The following is a 23,444-nucleotide window of genomic DNA, read 5'->3' on the forward strand; positions in this document are numbered from 1 at the left end:
GAGACCCCACGCAAGCACAAGGGGAAGCAAATTCCATACAGAGAGGCAGCTGTCCAGATTCAAACCACGACCATAAGAACTGCGAGGCAGAAGTGCGCTGAGCCCCCTCAAAGATAAAATGAACAATAAAATTAAATAAAAGAAGAATGAAAATGGAAAGGAAATACTTCACAAATACACAAATGAAGAATACAAAACATTGAAAATATAGCATGAGTAAAATAAAAAATAAAGACAAAGTTAAAGTAAAAAAAAGGCTACAATACAAAAATATTGACAAAAAGAAGGTAAGAAAACAACGAAAAATTATAAATTATTCAAGAATATAGAAATAAAGTAAGTTAGATAGAAATTATAAAAACAATATATAAACAGTAGTTATAAAATAAAATTAAATATGAGATAAAATAGGCAGGCAGCACGGGGCAGCTGGTAAAGCGTTGGCCTTACAGTTCTGAGGTCCCGGGTTACACTCTTAATTGTCCCTCGGTGTGATGTTTGTCTGTTTGTCTCAATGTGCCCTGCGATTGGCTGGCAACCAGTTCAGGGAGTACCCCGCCTCCTGCCCGTTGACAGCTGGGATAGGCTCCAGCACTCCCTGCGAACCTTGTGAGGATAAGCGGCTAAGAAAATGGATGGATATCACACTGTACAGTTGGTTGCATATTTGTTTTGTTCTTTTGTCAAATTTATTTGTGGTTCCTTTACATTTATGTTTTATTCAGACACTCTGGTCTGCTTTGCAAGTGAGAATCAGTTCTCAAATGCCTTATAGTGCTAAATAAAATTAATAAAAATTAAAACATACCATTATGCAGTGCATGCTATCCTGGCTGTTACTGAACATAAAGTACAAATAAATAACATAGGTGCGTGCATTGAACGGTAGTAGTTTGTGTTGACAAATTGGCTTCATAACAACAAAGCTAGTGGTAACTTTTCCAAAAAAATACTAAAAAGAATGTTTTGATTCCTCCCCCCCACCCCAGACATGGATGATTAGAACAAATTGCACCTTAGCAAGGAGACGCGCGTCTTTGACTGGGGAGTGTAAGCATGCATGAAGAAGTTTCACTTCGAAATGCTCCGAATGTGCACTCGGTGTACTTGACATGAGAGCTCCAGTCTAAATTGAGCTGTGCAGGTCCTGGGGGCTCACTAGCCGCCCGAGACGACTCAAGAGCGGACACGTCGTCTGAGCCTCCCCCTGCTGGATGGAGTGATGAACGAGCACCCACTCAAGTAAACACCTCGTACCTCTTGTGTTTTGTGCTTTATGCAGCAGTTAACATCACAGCGGAGAGACTTGTAACACTTTTTTGGGGGGCCCGTTGACTTTGTTTAACGACAGCAGCTCCATGCTGGCTCTCCACCGGGGCGCGCCAGCTGCGGCATTCCCGGCCAAAGGAGCGCTGGTCTGAGGCATCACCGTCTGCTTCGTCCCGCTGACCACATGGTGCCGGGAAAATGACATCCACTATCGTTATCGTCGCTTCTTTGCTCATGTTAATACACGGTAAGGCATATGATTATATATAAATATATCATTGGAACAACTGAAATAACTGCATTATTAGTCAATAAGTCGATTATATATTACGCCATTCAGTAATTTTACACAAAATGATGTATGGAAATATCAGCTCAGTAGACTTAAATTGCGTTCTATTGGAATGTTTTCCAAACTTGATTGAGTCAAAATCTCAAAACGCACCACCAAACAAAAACATCATAAAAGTGGATATACCCATGTACGGGCGTCTTCTGCCATCTCGTTAAAAAGCATTTAAAGGCATTACATAGATGAATAAAGATACATTGTTTGTAGTAAATAATTAAATAATGAAATCATTTTCAGCCCAATTAAGTGATTTGGGATCATTTTGAACAGCTCACATTATGATTTGACAATAATGTCACTGGAATCACTGTTCTTAACTCTATGTGAGCGAACACGTGATGAAAAACTTAAAAAAAAAAACAGCCGTAAACAACCACAGCTGAAGTAAACTGCTGTAGACAGGTGCAACCTAACATGGTATTAACCATGCCTGACCACACCTTCAATCAACGCTTCTACACATAAAAACAATACACCAATAATACACAGAATTGCTCAAATTGAAAGTTGAGGCAGGTTTGGCTGTTGCCTTGTTTGATTGTGACCTCCAAGAGCTTTGAAAACATGCCATCTGCTAACCAAAGCAGCGGGGGTGCCCTTTGGGGGGCGCACAATCATGTAGGGCATCCCAGCCGGAACACAGAATGCTCAGATGGGCTCCAGTGGATGGAGCCATTAGACAGACGGCGGTGTTTGGCCCGCTAATCACTTACAGTGTGATTTCACAAAAACAAGAAAACCATTATAAAGTTTGGAAGTGGAACAACACTGTGGTCATTGGGGCATCAAGCCATATTTTCAATCTGAAAGGTCACAGTTGATGACTGTCTCAATTTCTCCACAGTAGCAGTTCTACTCCAATTAGAGAGTTTGTCAGTGCGATAGCTAATATGAAATAGGTTTACTTTGTGAGAAAACTGTGATGAAAACACTCAAATATTGCTGCCCTTAGGTCAAATTCTTCAGAACTCCAATTTTGACCATCATAGCTGTGCAGATTACACACACTTGTATCTAACAGTCTCTCGGGATGACTCTTATCCAGAGTGAAGGCTTGCATATGTCAAACAGACCAGGAGAACCTGGTCCATGCTGCCATCTCAAGTATCCTCTTTCCTCTTTTATTTTACTGCAAAAACAGTTTGTTGTTCAGTAGTTTAATTGAAGAACATTTTGAATTACCCAGTTACTTATCTGTTTTAGACAGTAACGCAACTCCTCAATTAAACAGTAGTCATCTGGAGACATTGCTGTAACCGTACAACGGTATGATATGATTTACGTTCTAAAGAATTGGACCCAAGGGTAGCATATACATGCTGAACTGTAGGGGTCCAAGAACTGACTCCTGAGGGACCCCATCGGTTATTGCCATACAGGAAGAAAAATCATTAGTATTACAATTTTAGTCTTGTTGCATCTCAATTTTCTTGGAATACAGAACTATAATTTTACTGTGGAAAGTCAGTTGGGATCCTCTGCAACACTTTATGAAGAACAGTGCTATAGAAAATGGTTAACATGACGTTATTCTTGTATCTATCACTTTTTTTTCTCTAATTTTACTTTTGTCATTTCAGTGTGTTTCCGATATAATTGAACACTACTGATGAGCTATTTTTTGACCACCTGTGTGTACAGTGTCTTTAAAGCATACTGTTTATCCAGGCTGCGGTGGTGCCGACTCTGAGGAGCGCCTTATTAACTGGTTGCTCGGGGAAAACCGCTACAATCCGCTCATCCGCCCTGCGGTCAATCTGTCTGAGAGGGTCACCGTGAAGCTTCAAGTGTCTCTGGCACAGCTCATAAGCGTCGTACGTAGTATTGGTTAAAATTGTCTAAATACATTGAAACTCTTTACACCTTTATGTTTATTTCTTCTGTTATCATTTCAAGAATGAAAGGGAACAGTTCATGACCACCAATGTCTGGCTCACTCAGGTAAATAAAATTAACAACCTTTACCTTAATGCATGTCTATTCCTACCGTTTCAAGACTAGCCTACTGCTTCTGTATAGTATTGTTATTCACTGATAATAAGGTTTATCAATTGGAAGATCAGACTTACTCTCCTTATCCCTCGCAGCACTGGGTGGATTACAGGTTATCGTGGGATCCTGCCAAGTACGAAGGAATCGACAAGCTCCGTATCCCCTCCAGAAATATTTGGCTGCCTGATATCGTCCTCTATAACAAGTTAGTACCACTTCAAGGAGATATTTTTCCCCTCTGAGGTGAGGTGAGATGACAGAGTTGTTTTCTGTCAAAGAAAAAGATGAGTATTTGTTAGCAAAATACTAAACATCCAGTTGTTCCCGGTCAAGCCCAAGGTTCTATCACCCCAAAACATGAGTTTAATTGTCAGCCTTACCTGACATCAGATCTGGATTTGATAATTTCTTTTGTTTTCCCATAGTGCCGATGGGACCTACGAGGTAACGGTCTTCACCAACGTTATCGTGCTCGCCAACGGCAGCATTAACTGGCTTCCCCCTGCCATCTATAAGAGTGCCTGCAAGATTGAAGTCAAGCATTTCCCCTTCGACCAGCAAAACTGCACACTCAAGTTCCGCTCATGGACCTACGACCACACCGAGATTGACCTGATCTTGAAAACGGAGGGCGCCAGCATTGACGATTTTACTCCCAGTGGCGAGTGGGACATCCTGGCACTACCTGGCCGGCGGACTGTCAACCCCCTGGATCCAACCTATGTGGACCTCACATATGACTTTATCATCAAGAGGAAGCCCCTTTTCTACACCATCAATCTCATCATTCCCTGTGTGCTGATTACCTCACTCGCCATTTTGGTTTTCTACCTGCCCTCAGATTGTGGTGAAAAGATGACCCTATGCATTTCGGTCCTGTTGGCCCTGACTGTCTTCCTGCTCCTGATCTCTAAGATCGTCCCCCCGACTTCCCTGGATGTGCCGCTGATTGGCAAGTACCTGATGTTTACCATGGTGCTGGTGACCTTCTCCATCATCACCAGTGTGTGCGTGCTCAACGTTCATCACCGCTCCCCCAGCACGCACAACATGCCACCCTGGGTCAAGATCATCTTTCTGGTCAAACTGCCAGCCTTGCTGTTCATGAGACGCCCTCATGATAACTCTGCACATCAGAAGATGCGACAGCTGCGTTGTGTCCGATCAGGGAGGACAATTCTGGGCTTGGATTACCCAGTCGCATCGAAAACTAGTTTGCCCAAGATGTCTTCTTCCTTGTTGCCTTCAGACTCTGCTTTCTCCACAGAAGGAGATAAAGGTACACGCCCTCCTTTGAGTTTAATCCACCCCAACAGGACTGGCGATTTGCGATCCACAGACTGCCTTCCCCGGGATTTTACCTGCACGCAGGACCGCCATCTTAGAAGCAATTCAGACTTACCTGCCGATGTCAAGGAGGCAGTAAACGGAGTGCGCTTTGTTGCGGAGCACATGATGGCGGATGATGAGGATCAAAGTGTACGTATATTGCTTTTAGTGATTGCATGTTGAAATGTTCAACCTGAGTCATTCCGAAGTTCAATAGTGCTTTGTTGGAGTGCCAGTCACAGTGGTACACTTATGAACTGTGGAGAGCATAGCGTAGTTCAATATGATTCAACGCCGTGATTACATGACAGGACCCGCAAATTTGATCAGGGTCTGATGATTTGAATCATAGTGTGGCATTATTGTCGCATGGCGTGGCACAACGTATCATCGTGTAACGTGCAGTAGCGTCCCATAACATAGCATGGCAAATTTAGAATGTGTAACTGACGACCGGTATCAGCTGGCTATTCCACCATTAAGGTGGAGACGTAGAAAGAGTGTGGCTTAAGTGTGGTATCTTTGAGAGTTCCTGAAAGAGCACAAATTTGAATACGAAGAGGTGTTAATTGGTCAGTTTTTCAGTGCTTGTTGTTTGTTCTACAGAAAAAATTGCGGCTGGAATGTAATGTGGTCGAGGCCCTCATGCCTGTTGGTGTTTGAGGCCCCCATGCTCTTCGGGAGTGCCAAGTGTGGCAGCAGTGGTGGGGCGCATTAGGTGGGGAGTGAGGAGGATTGGATGTTGGGGGTGGTGGTCCAATACCCTTGCCCCTCCTTTTAGGACTTGTCATGGATCTTTGGTTGGGCTGGGGGTCCTGCCTTGCGTCCTGGTGAATGGGTAATGTCACCCTGGCTGGGTCCCCCGCTGGGATGGCCTGCAATGCCCATCCCCATGCAGGTGGTGGGGGCTGGGCCCACCCATCCTCATCATACCGGCTCAGCAACTCATTTGACTAACATGCATTTGACATGGTGCTCATTCACTAATAAGTTACATAGACATGCTATATCCTTTAAATGCGTGTGGTGGGACCATTAATAATAATTATATAATAATTATTCATTTTCCATCCATCCATTTTCTTTGCTGCTTATCCTCACAAGGGTCACGGGAGTGCTGGAGCCTATCCCAGCTGTCAACGGGCAGGAGTTGGGGTGCACCCTGAACTGGTTGCCAGGCAATCGCAGGGCACATGGAGACAAACAGCCACACTCACAATCACACTGATGGGGCAATTTAGAGTGTCCAATTAATGTTGCATGTTTTTGGGATCTGGGAGGAAATCGGAGTGCCTGGAGGAAACCCACACAGACACGGGGAGAACATGAAAAATTCACACAGGCGGGTCCAGGATCGAACCCGGGACCTCAGAACTGTGAGGCCAATGCTTTACAGCTGAGCCAATGTGCTGACACATGAAACCCAATCATCATAAAATGCTAATTATCTGAAAATACCGATCCAGCCGATCATATTGGTGTAAAGTCTAGTTCTTACAGGTGTAGAGATACGATAGAAGCATCCCACCGTATCACTCATCAGGAGCACTGCCTTGCTCATTTTCAGTATGCTGTCCTGTACTGCCCTTTTCTATCCTCTCTGAAATCCTGTTGGTTTGTTGTTGCATGTCCTAGCCGGATTTCCCATCTCTCCACAAATAAGAACACAGTTTGACTTTTGTAGCATAGCTCGTGGTCAAATATCTACACTGTAGAAGTATTGTTCTGCTGTGGTTCACACTCCTATTTTCCTTGTCTGTCCTGTCCCTCTGTCTGTCCCCGAAAACCCTCTTCTGTCTGAATCCCTTTTCAATAAACATAAAATAATAATAAATAAAAAAAAATAAGCAAGGGAGTATTTCAAAGTCCACTGTTGCATAGGAGAACTGTTCCAGCACAAAAGACTTACAGATCCACAATTCGGCATGGCCTTGCGGTTGATCGCGAGAGCTTAAAAAAAGAAGAAGTAGAAGAAAAAACACTCAACCTGTTTGTATTTGCAGGTGATTGAAGACTGGAAGTACGTGGCCATGGTTGTGGATCGCATGTTCCTGTGGATTTTCGTCATTGTGTGCGTGGTGGGCACACTGGGCCTGTTCCTACAACCCGTCTTCCAAAGTCAGGTGGTTCACCAACAACAGCAGCCCACCTCTGAGAAGCCTCGCATTTGATCAGCCAGAAAATGTTTTTTCAAGTATTTTGTAAGGGGAAAAAGACATTGCAAATGTTCATAAAAACATGGGTTAATGTTTAGCTTGTGTGTGATTTGCTTTTTTTTCACTTTTCCATTGTTTTATTTTTGCAACACTCCAAAAAAGGAGCAGCCACAGGGTATGCAGAATACTGTAGAATGGATTTTTCTCTTTTTTTGAGAGCAGCGAAACCCAAATGAACACAAAATGGTTCATCCCTGCTTTTTCAACAATTTTGGGGGGATTAGAAAAAATGATCCTCACATTTTTACCATTTGGGGTCTGGCCTCACCAGTGTCTCCCCCAAATAGTTTGCAGTGCATCACAAGGTATTGTATGTAAAGTAAGCAGACTCACATTGACATGAACATCATTGCTTATTACAAAGATTGAGTGTTTGGTAGTCTTTATTCTGGTTTTTAAATAAAACTGCGGTTAACTTCTTTTTACACTTGTATGACCACTAAGCATGTTAACAAACGAAGAATGAAGTTGTTTTAAAACCTGTAATTTGTATTTGCCGGTCCAATTCTGTAGGGTTCAGCGTGAAAGCACAATGTGAGAGGAGCTACCCCTATTCCACTCCTCCTCAAAAAGAAAAAAAATTTTCCATTTCTTGGCAGTATTTCTTCAAAGGCCACTCTTTTTGCATTCCAAGACTCACCTCCGCTTTACAATGGTACAAAACGAAGTGGAATTTCTGCACGGCAGCAAACTGGTTTAGCCCTAAATTAATCCCTCGCAAAGCGTCCTTCATAGCTTTGTTGCCATCCACAGTAGTTTGGTTAAAACGCAAACTATTCAGTGCCCATTTAAATGATGATTTTGTTGCATCGTACCTTGTGAAAATGGATTTCAAGACTACTGGACTAAGTAAGGTAGAATGGTTGTAAGTCCCCATGCCAGTCTGGCACTCAACAGGATAACAAGTATACAGAATGAACAGCTATATTACGTGAGTTCATGTACAAAATCTTGTCTCTTTGAGTTGGGTAAGATATTGTAAATAAAGTCTTAAAAATGCTGCATTTTCAGTCACTTCTTCATATCAAAAACAGCCCGTGGCTCAAACCCACATTTGAACTGGTTGTTAAAAATCATCCCAAGCAATAACCTAACATTAACTGATAAAAATCAGTTTGTCGCGGTTACCCTAATCAGAAGGGGGAGGCCCCATAGCTCAGTGGTTAGAGCACTGGTTTGGAAAACCAGGGGTTGTGGGTTCATATCCCACTGGGGCCTCCACTCCCTGAGAAGGGTTGCGTCAGGAAGGGCATCCGGCGTAAAAATTGTGCCAAACATATGTGCGTTCGTCTGAGATGACACGCTGTGGCGACCCCGAAATGGACAAGCCAAAAGAAACACACACACACACACACACACCCTAATCAGAAGGGATCTTTTAACACATTGGTGTGCTACAGTCTAGTTGTTCAAATAGAACACGCACACACACATTCACTGCTCTGCAAATGGTGCTGACTGTGCTCATTCTGGTGATTCTGCAGACTGCCCCCCACTTTGCCAAGACCTCATCACAAGAGCACAATCAGCCTCCATGTTAACTGCCTTCCCATCTATTTTTTTAAAAATTAACTTTTAATTCCCCAAATTTTTTCAACACAACCGCAGATCACTTTGCTCCTCCTACCTGCTGGACGCTTTATCAAACGGGATGTGTCGGTAAACTCAGATGTCAGCAAGTTTGGTGTCATTAACCACTGGGATGAGAAACATTTGATTATACGCTTTATTAGACTGTGACGGATGGGATGGTGACAATGACCCATTATGTAGATGAGGCCTTAGCAAAGAGAAAGACGCATAAACTCACAAAACATTTATATGGTGGGGCAATATTTCCGAAAGGCTCCGGCATTAGGGGCAGACCTCCCACATGGCACTTCCCAATTTTATGTCAGCAGACGCCTCTAAATATTTCTGAGTCAACGCTCGTTTGTCTGACTGAAGGACAACATGGAAAATCATTCTGGCAGGAGGAAAAGTGGAACGTTTATTCAGGGGAAAAAAGATGGTGAAAACCACAATAATGGTCATATTTTTAAATGAATCCTCACAACACTCTGACAGGGTCAATTGAAACCTAACATTCCTTCCGGTGTCTTTATCTTATTAAGCTGGTAACTTCTATTGGCTATTATGTTGACATTCTTTTTGGTTAGTGTAGCCTGAATTTTTTTTTGGTTTTTTTTTTTTTTGGGGGGGGGGGGAATCTTCACTCTGACAACTGTAGATGCTCCAAATGAATGCATATCTCCCAAAAAGAGGCCTTCTCTTTTCCCCTGATAAGATGAGACAGGGTGTGGTTTTCATTTTTTTTCTAGTGTACTTGTGCACTATATTCCTGTATATATATGTATGTATTTCACAGTGTCCTACACTCAAATAAACAACATGTATTTCATGAAATAGTTATGCATTGTGTCCATAGTGCAGGCAGACAAACACCTTACCTCAAATACCAAAAAAATAGGATTCATGTAGCTTATCCCAAGGAAAATAAGTACTTAAAGTACTTCATTTCTGGTTGCACATGATTAAAATATTGCAAACTCACTTAATTGTATTCTCGTTGTAAAAAATTCAAATAATGTACGAGTTAGTAGGTTTACCACATTTTAATGTTGTGCAACTGATCTACATCTTAGATTTATGTAAAGTCAAATTACCTTTTTCCCCCCCATGCACACTGCAGATGATGAACAAAAATGCTAAATTAATTTAAAAAATGCAACTATGTATAAGAGCATTTTGCTTTAGTGGCTGTGGTTTTCAGAAGAAGGTTTGCAGGTGAAGGCTGAATTCCTTCAACTGGATTGTGCGAAGTCCATTTTAATTCTTATGTATAAAAAGTCATATACTTATCTGGACAACTTGTGTATAATAATATAAACTAGGGTCAGTCTCGCTTTGTGTCACATCAGCTTTCCATAGGTTGCCGTGGCGATCACCCCCCCCCCCTGAGGCTGGCTCAGCCTGCCTCCCTCTCTCCCACTCGCTCTCCTTCCCTCTTGGCATCCATTCACTCTTCCTATTCTTCACCTTCTCCGAGCTAGAATCCACTGCAGCCTTCGTCCAGCAGCCAGGAGAATGAAAAGCACTTTTTGCCTCCTTTTTACGTGTATCTGCTCCTTCTTTCTGTTGCATCTGCAGGGTGAGTTCGATTTCTCACGTTCTGTGACGTAAACATAAAAAGTCGGGTGCTGCTTTTGAACTGCTGGTTTGAACCCTGCAACATTCACTGACGTTGGTTGCTTGGTTAGTTTTCCTGAGTTTACAGATGCATTTCTAACCCTAAATATAAAAAAGCAGTACAATTTGTAGATTGCCTCGCAGAAATATAGGACAATAAATCCATAAAAAGGAGTGATGGGATGAATGAATGTATCCACAAAAGTATTTCAATAAAATGTTTTTTTTTTTTTGTCTTTACTTTTGGAGAAAAAAAATCCTGACCCCACAAAATTTTATGGTATGCGGTATATAACCTCAGTTTGTACTCTGACTTTTCATTGATTTATTTTATATAGTTAATTCATTTACGCACACACACACACACAAGGTGCATGACTGGTTAACACATCTGCGTCACATTTGTGATGTACTCAGTTTTTATGTTTAAAAATGTTATCCATACGATCTAATCTTTAAAACCTACTCCTACACCCTGTTCCTTTTATTTTCTAGGGTTAAGGTCATTCATAATTTTTTTAAAATAGAATTTTAAAAAGTTTTAAAGATGCATGGATTGTATGCGTGCATGTAAATGTACAGAATATCTGTCTATCTGTCTGTCCGGGTGTCTTTTTGTCTGTCCGATTGTGAGTCATTCCGTCTGTCTGTCCTGCAACATCAGGAGGTGCATGTTCCGAGGGCGAGCACAAGCTCTTCTCCGTCATCTTCTCCAATTACAACCAGTACATCCGACCGGTGGAGAACGTGTCCGAGCCGGTCATTGTGCAGTTTGAAGTGTCCATGTCCCAGCTGGTCAAAGTCGTGAGTAGTTTGGCTGTCAAAACAGTACATGTACTGCATATGTGGCGGTGATTTACAAAGCGGCACTTTCAAACGTTCATCACTCCGTTTCATGAGCATGAAGTTGTGACCTGATGGTCAACCATGCAACCAAGCTATGTGACAATTTTGGTTTTGGATGGAGTTTGTATCGTTCTGAGAGAGGCAGCATTGTGGGTGGTCTGTCCGGAATCGTTAGCCTGGTAGCATAATTGCCCAAGTCATTTTCCTCACAATAGTAATAATACAAAATTTTTTTTTTTTTTGGTCATGGAAAAAAATTTGTTCTTTCTTTCTGTCCATGCAGATTCTCATCAAGATCATGGTAATATGCAAATGTTGAATTGAGCCAACTGGACACTTTTTGTTTGGGCAATTATTTTGTGTTGATTCCCCCCCCCCCCCCCCACACACACACACACTTTACTTTCTGCAGACATCCAAAAAGCCTATTTAGCTAATGTAATGTGTTTTAAAATTCCAACTCAGGCCCCACGAATAAATTGTCTGTGACTGAAACTCAAAGTGAGGAAAGTTTCTTACTAATTGTGTTCATTCAGTTTATTCAAAGGCTATTTTAAGACTACACTCCTAAAGGTCCCCATCCATCCATCTTTTATGTCCTTTTATCAGTTTTGTGAGCTAATTCACTCTGGAAATCCCCAAAAAGTCCTTTTCTACCAATTCCAGTTGGTCCCTGGCATTTGAGATGAGCAGATGCCACCATGATAATAAGCTATTACAGTTGATCTCTGTTGAATTGTTTCACCTCCAACAACAGTAAAGCATTTATTCATTGCCCATGTCTGTACCTGCAAAAATGGTTGAAGAAGATGTCATAATCAATCCATCTGTTCTCTAAACCGCTTATCCTGCTGCCTGTCCCGTCCGATTTAGAGTGAAAAGCAGACTACACCCAAAAGTGGTCGCCGGTCAGTCTCAGGGCACACATAAAGACGGACAACCAGACTCCCATTCACTGAGTACAAATCCACGGTGTCCGCACTGAAGTCAGGCAAATATACCACAACATCATCAGTGACAAATTGTCATAATCTGTCAAACATATTTCGATGCATTTCCATTAGAATGTCCCCCCCTCCCCTGTTGAATCCAGACTTTCTCCAACAAAGAGAAATACGTGAAGCATTCGATTAAGCGACGATCATTTAGTTTTTTTGAGTAGCACATCTGTAGGGAAGAAATTATATCCACTTCAATGTGGATGAAAATTTTTGGCCCGACAGCATCAGGAACAAATGTACAGTTATATGAAGTACTGCACAGTAATTTCCCATTTGTACTTTTATTATTTTCTTCATGTCACGCAATGTCATCTTTTGTTTATTTCTAATGACGTGGGCCGTCGGCAAATTGCAGATTATTACAAGGTACTAATGCATGTGATTGGTATTGTATAACAACCCAGGCTAAACTTAGCTCCTCCCCCGACACACAAATCATCTCCACCTAGTTATCCACCTGTACTAGCTGGGATGCTGGAAGCACGCAGCCGTCAACTTGGACGACGGCCCGTGACAGCATTCCATCTGTTTCTGCTACTAAAATATTCAAGTGTAGTGTGTCCCAAAATGCTCTCTTCTGCTCTGTTGTCAGGATGAAGTCAACCAGATCATGGAGACCAACCTGTGGCTGAGACACGTAAGTTCACCACCCCAATTGGACCTTGATGCAAAGGTGGGCCTGTATGGATCCTTTGCCTTTAAGAGTGCTGAATGTCCTTTAAATGCATAGGCACTCCGGGCTTGCCCTTCCATGTTGGCCGGGTGGAGGTATATATCCTTCGCCCTCATCAGCAACTCCGGGACAGTCCTGACCTTTATTGTGCATGAGTAACAGTGTCGAGTCACTTGCACATTTCAGGAAACAAACTGCGGATTTAAAACTGTTGTCTTATGCGGTCGTGTTCTCAACTCACAAGGTTTAGCACTACTGTCCTGGAAAAAATTATAATTTAATCTTGTAGTGTGATAGGTTTTTGTCTTGTTTGTTTTTACAGCAACGTGCTTAAACTTTTCTCTCCGTCCTGGCCTTCGTCTCTGTCCTTCCCTGGTCAAACCTCTTTCTGACCAACCAGTCCATAGTCATCATGATCCCAAAAAATTCAGAGGCGGTCTTGAAAACCGACTTGTTGCACAGAAACTATTGTGGCATAAAAAGGTTTACAAAACTAAATACAGTTTAAATAACCAAGCAGTCGAGCAGGACAGGTGGGGAAAACCAAATTAAATTACACACCATTTTTATTCATGTATTTTTACTTTTTTATATCACAAAGTATCTTTTTTTTCCTGATAAAAAGTATCAATGTATCTTTCCTTCTATGAATACACAACCAATAATGATAATGTGTTAATTTTCATTACATTTGTTTTTTCCAATTATTTCATTTATTTATCTATGTATCCATTTATTTATTTATTTATTTACTACCTATGAAAAAATCTAAATACATTTTTTTCCATGATTTTTTATGTAAAATCCAAAATGCCTTGTTTTTCCAGTATGTCCTTATTTTGTTTCTTGTGGTTATTGTTTTCATTTACAATGTTTAATTTCTGAATCTTTTTAAAATGATTTCTCAGGGTTATTTTTTTTCCTTATTTTTTTCCAGAAGGTGTTTTCTTCACTCATTTCTTTGGAAAACATTTTTCAAAATGATTTGATTCCAATTAATTCCCGCCAATTTTTTTTCTTATGAGCAAAATTTTGGAGGTCACTTAAAATTAGAGCAGGGATGGTAAATAAATATATTTAGGTCATAGAGTTTCCACTGTATCTTTATATATATAAAAAACTTTTGGATACAGCGCTCTAATAATTGTATAGGTGTACCTAATGATGTATCTTGAGTCATACACAGGGACGACCCCACCCACACACACACACCCGACACTTAATTAAGTGCAAGTTTTACAGCTCCACTACTTGGTTCTCTACTGTCATTTTAAGCGTCTTGAGAGAACCGCTGCCACAAAAAGGCTAATAAAGCACATTTTATTTCCTCCTATGTTTTAACTGAATAACTTTTATTCTTATTCTACATGGTGACAGGGAGTGGATGACTTTAAAATCAAAGTGTGTGAATTACTGTGGACAGTATGTTGTTGCATCTTGGGTTATATGGTGCGATTCATGACCTCTTCTTGGATGAACTATCTTGTGCCAGGCACTAAAATCCTTGTTTTTCTATCGAGCACCGAGGCACCAAATGGGGTTGATTTGTCTCTCGCTCGGAAGGTAAATTTACATGAAATTTGCACTGTAGAAGGAGTCCTCATGTTACACCTTGACATTATTATTCATGCACAGTATTGTTTTATTTCGGTCGGGAAAAAATGGGCTGTCTTTTACTGGTACTGAACGTAGTGGTCATGATCGATTTTTTTTAGATCTGGAATGACTACAAGCTCAAGTGGGATCCAAAAGATTTCGGAGGCGTTGAGTTTATTCGGGTGCCGTCCAACAGGATATGGAAGCCGGACATTGTGCTGTACAATAAGTGAGTGATTTCTTTTTAAGGGAGGGATATGTAACAATCTATATCTATATATCTATCTATACATATTGTGGTTGTGTGATGATTACTTTTTGTTTGCTCTTTATCAACAGAATTATGCAAAAACTTTTTCTTCTGAAATTTGTACGTTATAATGAAACCTTTTTTTTTTTTTTTTTTTTAGTAGAAGTATGTGAATTTCACTATTTGCAGGGGCCCTATGAAGTACTCCAGATAGTGGTCCTTTATGTTAAAATCCTGGTTCCAGGTCTTGTCTTTATCAGGTGTGATAAGGCCTAAAACAACAAGAACACGAAAAAAAAAGTAATCCCAGACTTCTCTTAGGGCATGATAAGCAAACTTTGAAACAATCTGAATTGAAATTATCTAATGAGTTCATCTCAAGCCAAGTGTGTTTTGAATGTATACAAATCCATCCATTAATTTTTGTATTCTGGTTGGTTCAGTTTCTTTAAAAAAGGACGGAATGTGAAAAATAAAATTTTATTCCTCCATCCCAGCTCTGTTTCTCTCCACAGTGCAGTCGGAGACTTCCAGGTTGACGACAAGACGAAGGCTCTGCTGCGGTACAATGGCGAGGTCACGTGGATCCCTCCCGCCATCTTCAAGAGCTCGTGCAAGATCGACGTCACCTACTTCCCCTTCGACTACCAGAACTGCACCATGAAGTTCGGCTCCTGGACGTACGACAAGGCCAAAATCGACCTGGTGCTGATCGGCTCCACCATCAACCTCAAGGACTTCTGGGAGAGCGGCGAGTGGATGATCATTGACGCCCCCGGCTACAAGCACGACATCAAGTACAACTGCTGCGAGGAGATCTACACAGACATCACGTACTCGCTGTACATCCGCCGCCTGCCCCTCTTCTACACCATCAACATGATCATCCCCTGCCTGCTCATCTCCTTCCTCACAGTGCTCGTCTTCTACCTGCCGTCCGACTGCGGCGAGAAGGTCACGCTGTGCATCTCTGTGCTGCTCTCCCTGACCGTATTCCTCCTGGTCATCACCGAGACAATCCCCTCCACCTCGCTGGTCATCCCGTTGATCGGCGAATACCTCCTTTTCACCATGATTTTCGTCACCCTTTCCATCGTCATCACCGTGTTCGTGCTGAACGTCCACTACCGCACACCCAAAACGCACACCATGCCGCAGTGGGTGCGAGGCGTCTTCCTGGGGCTGCTGCCCAAAGTCATGTTCATGACCCGACCGGAGAGGGATCTAGAGAAGACGAGGGAGACCATTGAGATGATCTACCAGAGACCGTGTGGCGGTAGTGCATCGGGCTCCCACCACAAGCCTCAGGCTCTGGCCTCCAGCGTGGTGTCCAGCCTGACCAACCGCCAGAGGCTCCCAAATAACACGGAGCTCTCCAATCTCAACAACTTGAACACAAACAAATCGACCAAACGCGGCGAATTGGGCTCACTGTGCTGTGAGGGACGCTGCGACAGCTGTTGGCACCAGAGGTCCGGTAAACTGCCGGTGGACTCTGGAGGCAGTGGTAGTGGCTTAGGCAGCCTAGGGGTCCTGACTGGAGCCGGCGTGCCCGGAGCGGGGAGTCAGTGCTCCAGCTCAGAGTCTTTGGATGCGGGAGTCCTGTCTCTGCTGCCGTTCTCCCCTGAGGTCAGGGAGGCCATCGAGAGCGTCAAATACATCGCAGAAAATATGAGAATGCAGAATGAGGCAAAGGAGGTGAGGGCTCACTAACGGGGGCTTCACATGGTCCAACACTGGCCCAATGTCTACAAAAGCTTGATACCCAGATGTCTCCGAAAGCTTATCCAAAGCGAGTAACCTGAAAGAAATGGATGGTTTCCAACATAGTAACTGCACATGTTCGGGTTTTCATGGAACTTATACAAGTGTTTAGAACAATGACAACAATAATTTAGAAACCTCAACCATGAGGCCCACTTGTAAATGAATGACCGGCTCCAAAGTGCTGACAGAACAACCATTTTGTCTGTTTTACAGGCAAGAAATACCCAGCATACTGTTTTATTTCAGCTGGAATGGGAAAATTTTCATAAGCCTGATAAGGCTAAAGCGGGGTACACTATATGATCGTGTATGATTATCTCGTGGTGTGGTGTTTGTGGTGAGAGGGATTTTTTTTTCAATTGTCATAGTTGACAATCGTAAGGCACATATTTTACATTAAAAAAAATTCATGGCACACCACTAAACAAAAATGTCACAGTCAGTCAATAACACAGGTTTCAAACTCATGACCTGGGTGACATTCATGGAATTTGAGTGTTCAATATTCCTCACTGGGTGGCAGTAGAATCTTTTCTTTGCTGTTTTTAATCTTTTGTTCATTCACTTGTTTGTGTTCTTGCTCCTCTTGCAGGTGCAGGATGATTGGAAATATGTCGCCATGGTGATCGATCGCATCTTCCTGTGGGTTTTCATCCTGGTGTGCATTCTTGGAACCGCTGGCCTTTTCCTTCAGCCCCTTCTGCTCGGGGAAGAAATATGATTGCATATTTTGTTTTTGGGATGTATTGAAAGACATCTCACCGTCAGTCATTCCACAAACCGTAGAGCCTCAAAATTGGTCTGCTGAGCTCGACAAAATTGAGCGGCAACTTGGGAAAAAACAACATTATGATCATGTAGCGACATCGTATGGTGATACTGTGCTACTGCAACCAATAGCCTGTGACAGTGACATTACAAAAGGGTGCATCTCCATTCAGTTGAAGCCTATCCCAGCTGAATTTGAGTAAGAGCAGTCGATGTATCCATATTAACAAGCGAACACATAAAGACAACTTGAGACAATTTAAGACCTATAGTGCATGCAACAGGAATTTTGGAACCATGCACATGAGGGCCTGAGCTAAGATTCAAACCTCAGAACTAGATCACCATAGATCACCATTCGGCCTATGGGGCATCTTAAATGGATCAAAAATGATGCTCCAATAATGATAAATAATGACAGTAAACACTGATTCCACCCTAGGTTGACTTCCTCTATATAGTGGTGAATAAATCAGCTGTGGGATGCCTTTGGGGGTGAGGGTCTGTTTTAAAAGAGGCCAGTAAAACTCCATTTATCACTCTGCGCCATATCATCTGAGTCCCCCCCTCGGAGCAATGTCAGCTCAATAGACAATCAATAATGAGACTCCGTGACAAAGAGCCTCCATGCTTCCTCATGGGAGGCTCACTTCCTGACCTAAAAATTTTCTTTTTTCGCATCATGTAGTCTGCACCTAATTGTCAAAATCTGACACAAGGTGCAGATGAAAGATTTCATTTTGGCATTTAGTTCTCATGGGTGTAATGCTGATGGCATGTTGTAGTTTCTCATTTGAAAAAAAAATAAAAAAATCCAGATTGATACATACACACTTTTGTCTTTTCAGGAAAATAAAATGCATGCCAGCAGGGGAGGATGATGGGAATTTGCATTTCAATAAAGTTTACCCAGAGCAAAAAACAAAACAAAACAAAACAAAACAGACAATAATTGATGTACAGCAAGTCTCTATGATGTGACCTTGGAAAACCTTATCAGGTGGGAGTATGACGACATGAATACAGTGCTAATAAAGCCCCCCCCCCCCCACACACACATCTTGACTACCCTAATTTACATAAGCCGCGACTTATTTCACACGCTTTCAACCCTGAGGTTTATGCGGTGATGTGGCTATTTTGTGCATTTTCTTCCAACGGCCGCAAGGGGAACTCAAGCGGAAATGGTAAGAGATGGTGGAATATATGTGCCGAGGAAGTAACTTTTACCGGTCTGGCCCTGTTAGCTCTGCGCTAGTGTGTTACTGCTGTGTCTCAGTGACTTTTACCAGAATGTTGTTTTTAACCGGCCGTGTTAGCACGGCAGTGGCGCTAGTGTTAAACTCTGCGTACCGTCTTTCTTTGTAAATATCTCATGTTTCAATGTGGGTTTCAATGTGGCCACTTGCGGCTTTTACACAGCTCCCGCCTATATATGTACCAAATAGTATTTCCTTTATAAATGTACTGGGTGAGGTTTATAACCAGGTGCACTCTCTTGGCCGGGAATTACTGTAAGTTGGGAACAAAATGATGGCCAAAAAGGCTAAATGGGTGCACTTAAAATGTAGGCTGAATGCATGAGCCCATTTTAAAGGGTACTGGCTGTGGCGGGTGACTCAAGAGTCACAGCGTTTTGGGGGTCACAAAATAAAATACAAATTACACATAAAATACAAATATTAGTGGTCATGTTTTAACAAATGCAGCTCAGTGGACAACTAGTGTCTGCCTCACAGTTCTGAGGACCGGGGTTAAAATCCCAACTCAGCCTGTATGGCGTTAGTATCTTCTCCCCATAACTGAGTGGGTTTTCTCCGGTCACTTCGGTTTGGCTGGATGGATGGTTGCAATAGGCACATTGAAGTAGTCTCACTTTCTCCTTAATTCCCTGTCCGTGATGGAAAAACTGCAATATTGGGGTGGGGCGATTGCTTTCTACGGCGGTGAGGTACCCCATCCATCCATCCATCCATCCATCTGAGCCACTCATTCTCACAAGGGTCACGGGAGTGCTGGAACCTATCCCAGCTGTCTCAGCCAGGAGGCAGGGTACATCCTGAACCGGTTTCTAGCCAATCACAGGGCACATATAAACAAAGAATTTGCACTCACAATGACACCTCAGGGCAATTTAGGGTCTCCAATTAATGTATGTTTTGGGGGTATGAGAGGAAACCGGAGCGTCCAGAGAAAACCTATGCAGGCACAGCGAAAACATGCAAACTCTACACAAGCGGGCCCAGGATTTGAACCCTGGACCTCGGAACCTGAGGCAGATGCTCTAACCACCAATTCCACCATGCAGCCTGAGGTACCCCAAATTTACATAAATTGTAATGTGCAGTAGCCCATCGCTAACTTACCACATTGGTGCTGTAAATTCATAATTAGAATATTTGCAAATGGAGAAACAGTAGGTATGGCTGTAACTGAACGTGCCGTCTTATGGCACGTGACCCAGACAGGACCATGCCTGCTGGGCAAACTAGTTCATTGCGCCTCCATTCGGAAACGTGAACTCAGCAATGTCATGACTGTTAATCCATGATGCCCTCTATTTTTTCCATCCATCCATTTTCTTCACCGCTTATCCTCATGAGGGTCGCGGGGAGTGCTGGAGCCTATCCCAGCTGTTAACGGGCAGGAGGCGGTGTACACACTGAACTGGTTTCCAGCCGATCGCAGAGCACATCAAGACAAACAGCCGCACTCACAACCACACCTAGGGGCAATTTAGAGTGTCCAATTAATGTTGCATGTTTTTGGAATGTGGGAGGAAACCGGTGTGGCCAGAGCAAATACACGCAGGCACGGGGAGAACATGCAAACTCCACACAGGCGGGTCCGGGATTGAACCCGGGAACTCAGAACTGTGAGGCCAAGGCTTTACCAGCTGCCCCACTGTGCCGCCGGCCTCTATTTTTTTCTCTTTTGATTCAGCCCATCAAAAATTTACATTATAGAGTACTATAATACAGTATTTACTTGTATTTAGCCATTTTTCTCCTCAAACATTAGTAGAATAGTTTTGCTTTTGTTCTTATTTTTTGGTCATTTCATAATGAGTAAATTTGATTACATTTTTTGTAAATTATAAACAGTAGATATACTGTAAAATTTTAATGTGGAACCAAACTCCTGGCTTGTTTCTTAATGTACTTTCAGTATAGGCCTGTGGTTGAGTAAACCCTTAAAAAGCTTTAATTTCTCGGGACATGTTATGAAGAATCTCGAGCTCACACAGAGGTGCCGTATTACAAGCAATTTTATAGTGGTGGCTGGTCAAAGACACTTTTAGATGCAATTATCATCAACAATTAGGAGAAAAAAAATTCCAAAGTGTGATTCCTCACAATGTGGTTGAAGAAGTATCTCATTTTCTAAATGTTTTCAAGACACGCATCCTGAAGAACACAACAGGGAGCAACATTATCACTGCCACTGTTGTACAGAATGTAAAGAGGATGTCCACAGAGTAGTAGGCGTACCAGGGCAGCTTGTAGGACTCGGCCTTCAAGTGAGCCGCGCCTTTGTGCCTCATGACAAACTCAATCCAGAAGAGGGCGCTGTCGAGCGGCGGGATGGGCTGATCTCGGTGGAGCCTAGAGAGCCTCTGCATGTTGTTTTGATAGGTCGGATTGGTAAGAACTTCCCATAGGGCCTTCAGGAAGTTGTTGTCTTTGTCCACTGAGGATAACGTGACCACCACAGCTGCACCTCTCTCTGTGAGACGGCGTAGGTTGTCATGCTGGTCAAAAAACAGGGGGATGCCTACCACCGGGACACCGTGGTAAATCGCTTCCTGGACGCTGTTTGTCCCGCCATGAGCCACAATGAGCTTCACCTTCGGATGTCCGAGGAGGTCTTTCTGTGGCATCCAGTCCACCAGGAAAGTGTTGTTGCCCAGAGTGGCAGGTTTCGCACCTTTGTAGCTCCAGATGACCTTCTGGGGGAGCTTGGCAAAAGCAGCTGCGATCTCGTCAGCTATATCTGTTGGGAGTTGGCTCACCATCGTCCCCAAAGCCATGATGACGACTCCGTGTTCTCCAGAACTCTGCACAAACTTCTCCAAGTGGTCAGGTAGAGGTTCTGCAGGCTTGCATTGGAAGCCTCCCATGTAGATAATGTTGGGCATGGTAGGCCGAGGAAACTCAAAGACAAAGTCTGCTCTCATGAGCCATAGGTCTGCTCTATGTACAAGTTCATCATACCTCACCTCTGGGCCAAAGAACTGCTCACAAACAGCTTGATATTGGGGTGCAACTAAAAATCTATACTGAAATTCCCCAAAGGCAAAGTACACAAGATTCTTGATTCGTTGAAGGAAAGTCATCTTATCGGGCAGTCCGGACCCGGTCATGGGAATATAAGACAAAGGAGAAGGTGCCAGGACCAGATGCCCCTCCTTACTTGCCATCCAGCGTACGTTATAGACTAGGGGGACCTGTAGGGCATGAGCCAAGATGACACCCGTGCCCAGCGCAGGGTCAGTGAGGACCAGGTCATACTGACGCTCCTTCAGACGAGCCATTAAATCGTCATCTCGTAATATCTCAGTGGTTAATTTGCACATGATTTTTGTCATACCGGACATAGCTTCGAACATTTGAAGCTGCAGACCCAGAAAAGTCATCAACGAGCTTTGCTGCCTCTCCAGAGCGAACATACCCTCCAGCAGTGGGTTGACGAAGGCCGAGTCAAACACTTTGTTGACGGATACTGTGATGGTTTTGTAGTGTGGCACGTCGTCTTTGATGTACCAGCTCTTGTTGGTCCGAATCACGTCTATGTTGTGTCCGTGAGCATGGAGTGCTTTGACCAAAGTTTCCATGTTGACCCAGTGGCTGCCCTCGAAGGGTATGATGAGAACCTTGCCACCGTAACAAACTCTCCATGATGACAAAAACAAAAAGGATACCAGGAGGATAAGTGAAAATCCATAAATGGGCATCTTTAACCTGAAGAAATAAACAACAGAAGCTTAGTCGAGTGTACAACACATATTTCACTTTTATTTTCAAGTATCTGACCTCTGAACACATCTTATACATATGTAGCAATTGAGATCGTACAGTATTGTATTTCTCTGGTGAGAATCACTGAGCAGATTTATAACATTAACTCTTTTTTTTCCCCCCTCCTCTGGAATCTTTGTTGATGTGTTTCAGACAGATTCACATCTGTTTTCACTTGCCGTTTCATTGTACTTGGAGCCCGAGTGGAATTTGCTGTTTTCCTGAGAAGAAATGGCTGGTTAGCACGTTTGGCTCACAGTCCAGAGGGTCAGGGCTGGAATTCTGGCTCTGTGGGTATTTCTCCGGGTACTCCAGCATCCTCCCACATGTCTTAAATTCATTGAAGACTCTGAGCCAGGGATTTTGAACTTGTTTTCATCATGGCCCATATTGAAATGATGCTAGTTTTTTTTTTTTTTTTTTTTTTTTAATCAACCATGAAATGTATAAAGATGATGACACCAGAATTAACAAGTTTTCAGTCGCCACAGATATCCTGAAAGTTAACTCACACAGGGTGGCCACGGCCACCAAAGACAGAAGGGGAGACTCGATAACCCCCAACTGCCGATCAATTTTAATGGTGAAAAATGTTGGACCAGACCACGTCAGATCATCTGGAGCCTAACCTAGCTGCCTTTGAGTGAGAGGGCTCATACACAATGACTGGTCATCAGCCATTTACCATCAATTTAGAATCTGTAATGAACGTAACATGTACGATTTAGGAATGTGGATGGAAGCTGGAGTACCCAGGGAAAACCCACACACGAACTAACTCCACAAGACAGGCCAGAGCCAAAATCTGAACGTTGAACCAATGAATTGTGACGCAAGCATGCAAACCCTGAGCTGCCTTACTAGAGAGCTCCTTCCAAATGTATTTCCCTTAAATTACAAAGATCAGGAAAAATCTAAAGGCCCATACAAATACTTTCCACAAATTTATAGCAAAGTGATCTTGCAATTTCAGGATTCAGGATTGTTCTACTGTGTCTAATTCAGTATTTTATTCAACGGCTCATTCAAGTGTGTCATCCAGTACTATACCTTGGTGCTCTGATTAAAATGCACTTCCACTGACCACCTGTGTTGATGTCTATCCTGTCTCTTCACACAGACGCTTCAGTAACATGTTCTTTCAGCTCATCGGTCAGGTGCAGGTCCGTGCATGCATG

General features: G+C 42.9%; 3 protein-coding genes and 1 non-coding gene across 5 annotated transcripts; 3 read left to right on the plus strand and 1 right to left on the minus strand.

Annotated features, from left to right (window-relative positions):
* Positions 1-1,170: 1,170 nt before the first annotated feature.
* Positions 1,171-7,431, plus strand: chrnb4 (cholinergic receptor, nicotinic, beta 4 (neuronal)). 2 transcript variants are annotated; one of them, XM_061813759.1, is made up of 8 exons: positions 1,171-1,242; positions 1,352-1,516; positions 3,290-3,435; positions 3,518-3,562; positions 3,709-3,818; positions 4,039-4,892; positions 4,953-5,092; positions 6,946-7,431. In XM_061813759.1, the coding sequence occupies exons 2-8, from the start codon at positions 1,468-1,470 to the stop codon at positions 7,111-7,113; spliced, it is 1,512 nt and encodes a 503-aa protein (XP_061669743.1). In that variant the 5' UTR covers positions 1,171-1,242; positions 1,352-1,467; the 3' UTR covers positions 7,114-7,431. The 2 variants fall into 2 exon arrangements, with proteins under 2 accessions (XP_061669743.1, XP_061669742.1); XM_061813758.1 differs by having other exon boundaries at positions 1,173-1,242; positions 1,355-1,516; positions 4,039-5,092.
* Positions 7,432-8,303: 872 nt separating this feature from the next.
* On the plus strand, positions 8,304-8,376 carry trnas-gga (transfer RNA serine (anticodon GGA)). Its single transcript has one exon. It is a non-coding gene; the product is annotated as a tRNA-Ser (tRNA).
* A 1,869-nt stretch (positions 8,377-10,245) lies between these two features.
* Positions 10,246-17,201, plus strand: chrna3 (cholinergic receptor, nicotinic, alpha 3). Its single transcript, XM_061813784.1, has 6 exons — positions 10,246-10,309; positions 11,012-11,151; positions 12,787-12,831; positions 14,583-14,692; positions 15,229-16,411; positions 17,073-17,201. The coding sequence occupies exons 1-6, from the start codon at positions 10,246-10,248 to the stop codon at positions 17,199-17,201; spliced, it is 1,671 nt and encodes a 556-aa protein (XP_061669768.1).
* A 3,334-nt stretch (positions 17,202-20,535) lies between these two features.
* On the minus strand, positions 20,536-23,440 carry LOC133498131 (UDP-glucuronosyltransferase 2C1-like). Its single transcript, XM_061814606.1, has 2 exons — positions 23,317-23,440; positions 20,536-22,209 (listed from the first exon to the last, which is right to left on the minus strand). The coding sequence occupies exon 2, from the start codon at positions 22,200-22,202 to the stop codon at positions 20,625-20,627; it is 1,578 nt and encodes a 525-aa protein (XP_061670590.1). The 5' UTR covers positions 22,203-22,209; positions 23,317-23,440; the 3' UTR covers positions 20,536-20,624.
* Between the last annotated feature and the right edge of the window lie 4 nt (positions 23,441-23,444).

Source organism: Syngnathoides biaculeatus, chromosome 3, assembly GCF_019802595.1.
Source record: "Syngnathoides biaculeatus isolate LvHL_M chromosome 3, ASM1980259v1, whole genome shotgun sequence".
Taxonomy (NCBI): domain Eukaryota; kingdom Metazoa; phylum Chordata; class Actinopteri; order Syngnathiformes; family Syngnathidae; genus Syngnathoides; species Syngnathoides biaculeatus.

Coding starts and splice junctions, on each gene's coding strand:
- chrnb4 (XM_061813758.1), top strand. CDS start 1,468: ATGACATCCACTATCGTTATCGTCGCTTCTTTGCTCATGTTAATACAC. Junction 3,563..3,708: donor CCAATGTCTGGCTCACTCAG/GTAAATAAAATT, acceptor TATCCCTCGCAG/CACTGGGTGGATTACAGGTT. Junction 5,093..6,945: donor CGGATGATGAGGATCAAAGT/GTACGTATATTG, acceptor TTGTATTTGCAG/GTGATTGAAGACTGGAAGTA.
- chrna3 (XM_061813784.1), top strand. CDS start 10,246: ATGAAAAGCACTTTTTGCCTCCTTTTTACGTGTATCTGCTCCTTCTTT. Junction 10,310..11,011: donor CTTTCTGTTGCATCTGCAGG/GTGAGTTCGATT, acceptor CTGCAACATCAG/GAGGTGCATGTTCCGAGGGC. Junction 14,693..15,228: donor GACATTGTGCTGTACAATAA/GTGAGTGATTTC, acceptor TTCTCTCCACAG/TGCAGTCGGAGACTTCCAGG.
- LOC133498131 (XM_061814606.1), bottom strand. CDS start 22,202: ATGCCCATTTATGGATTTTCACTTATCCTCCTGGTATCCTTTTTGTTT.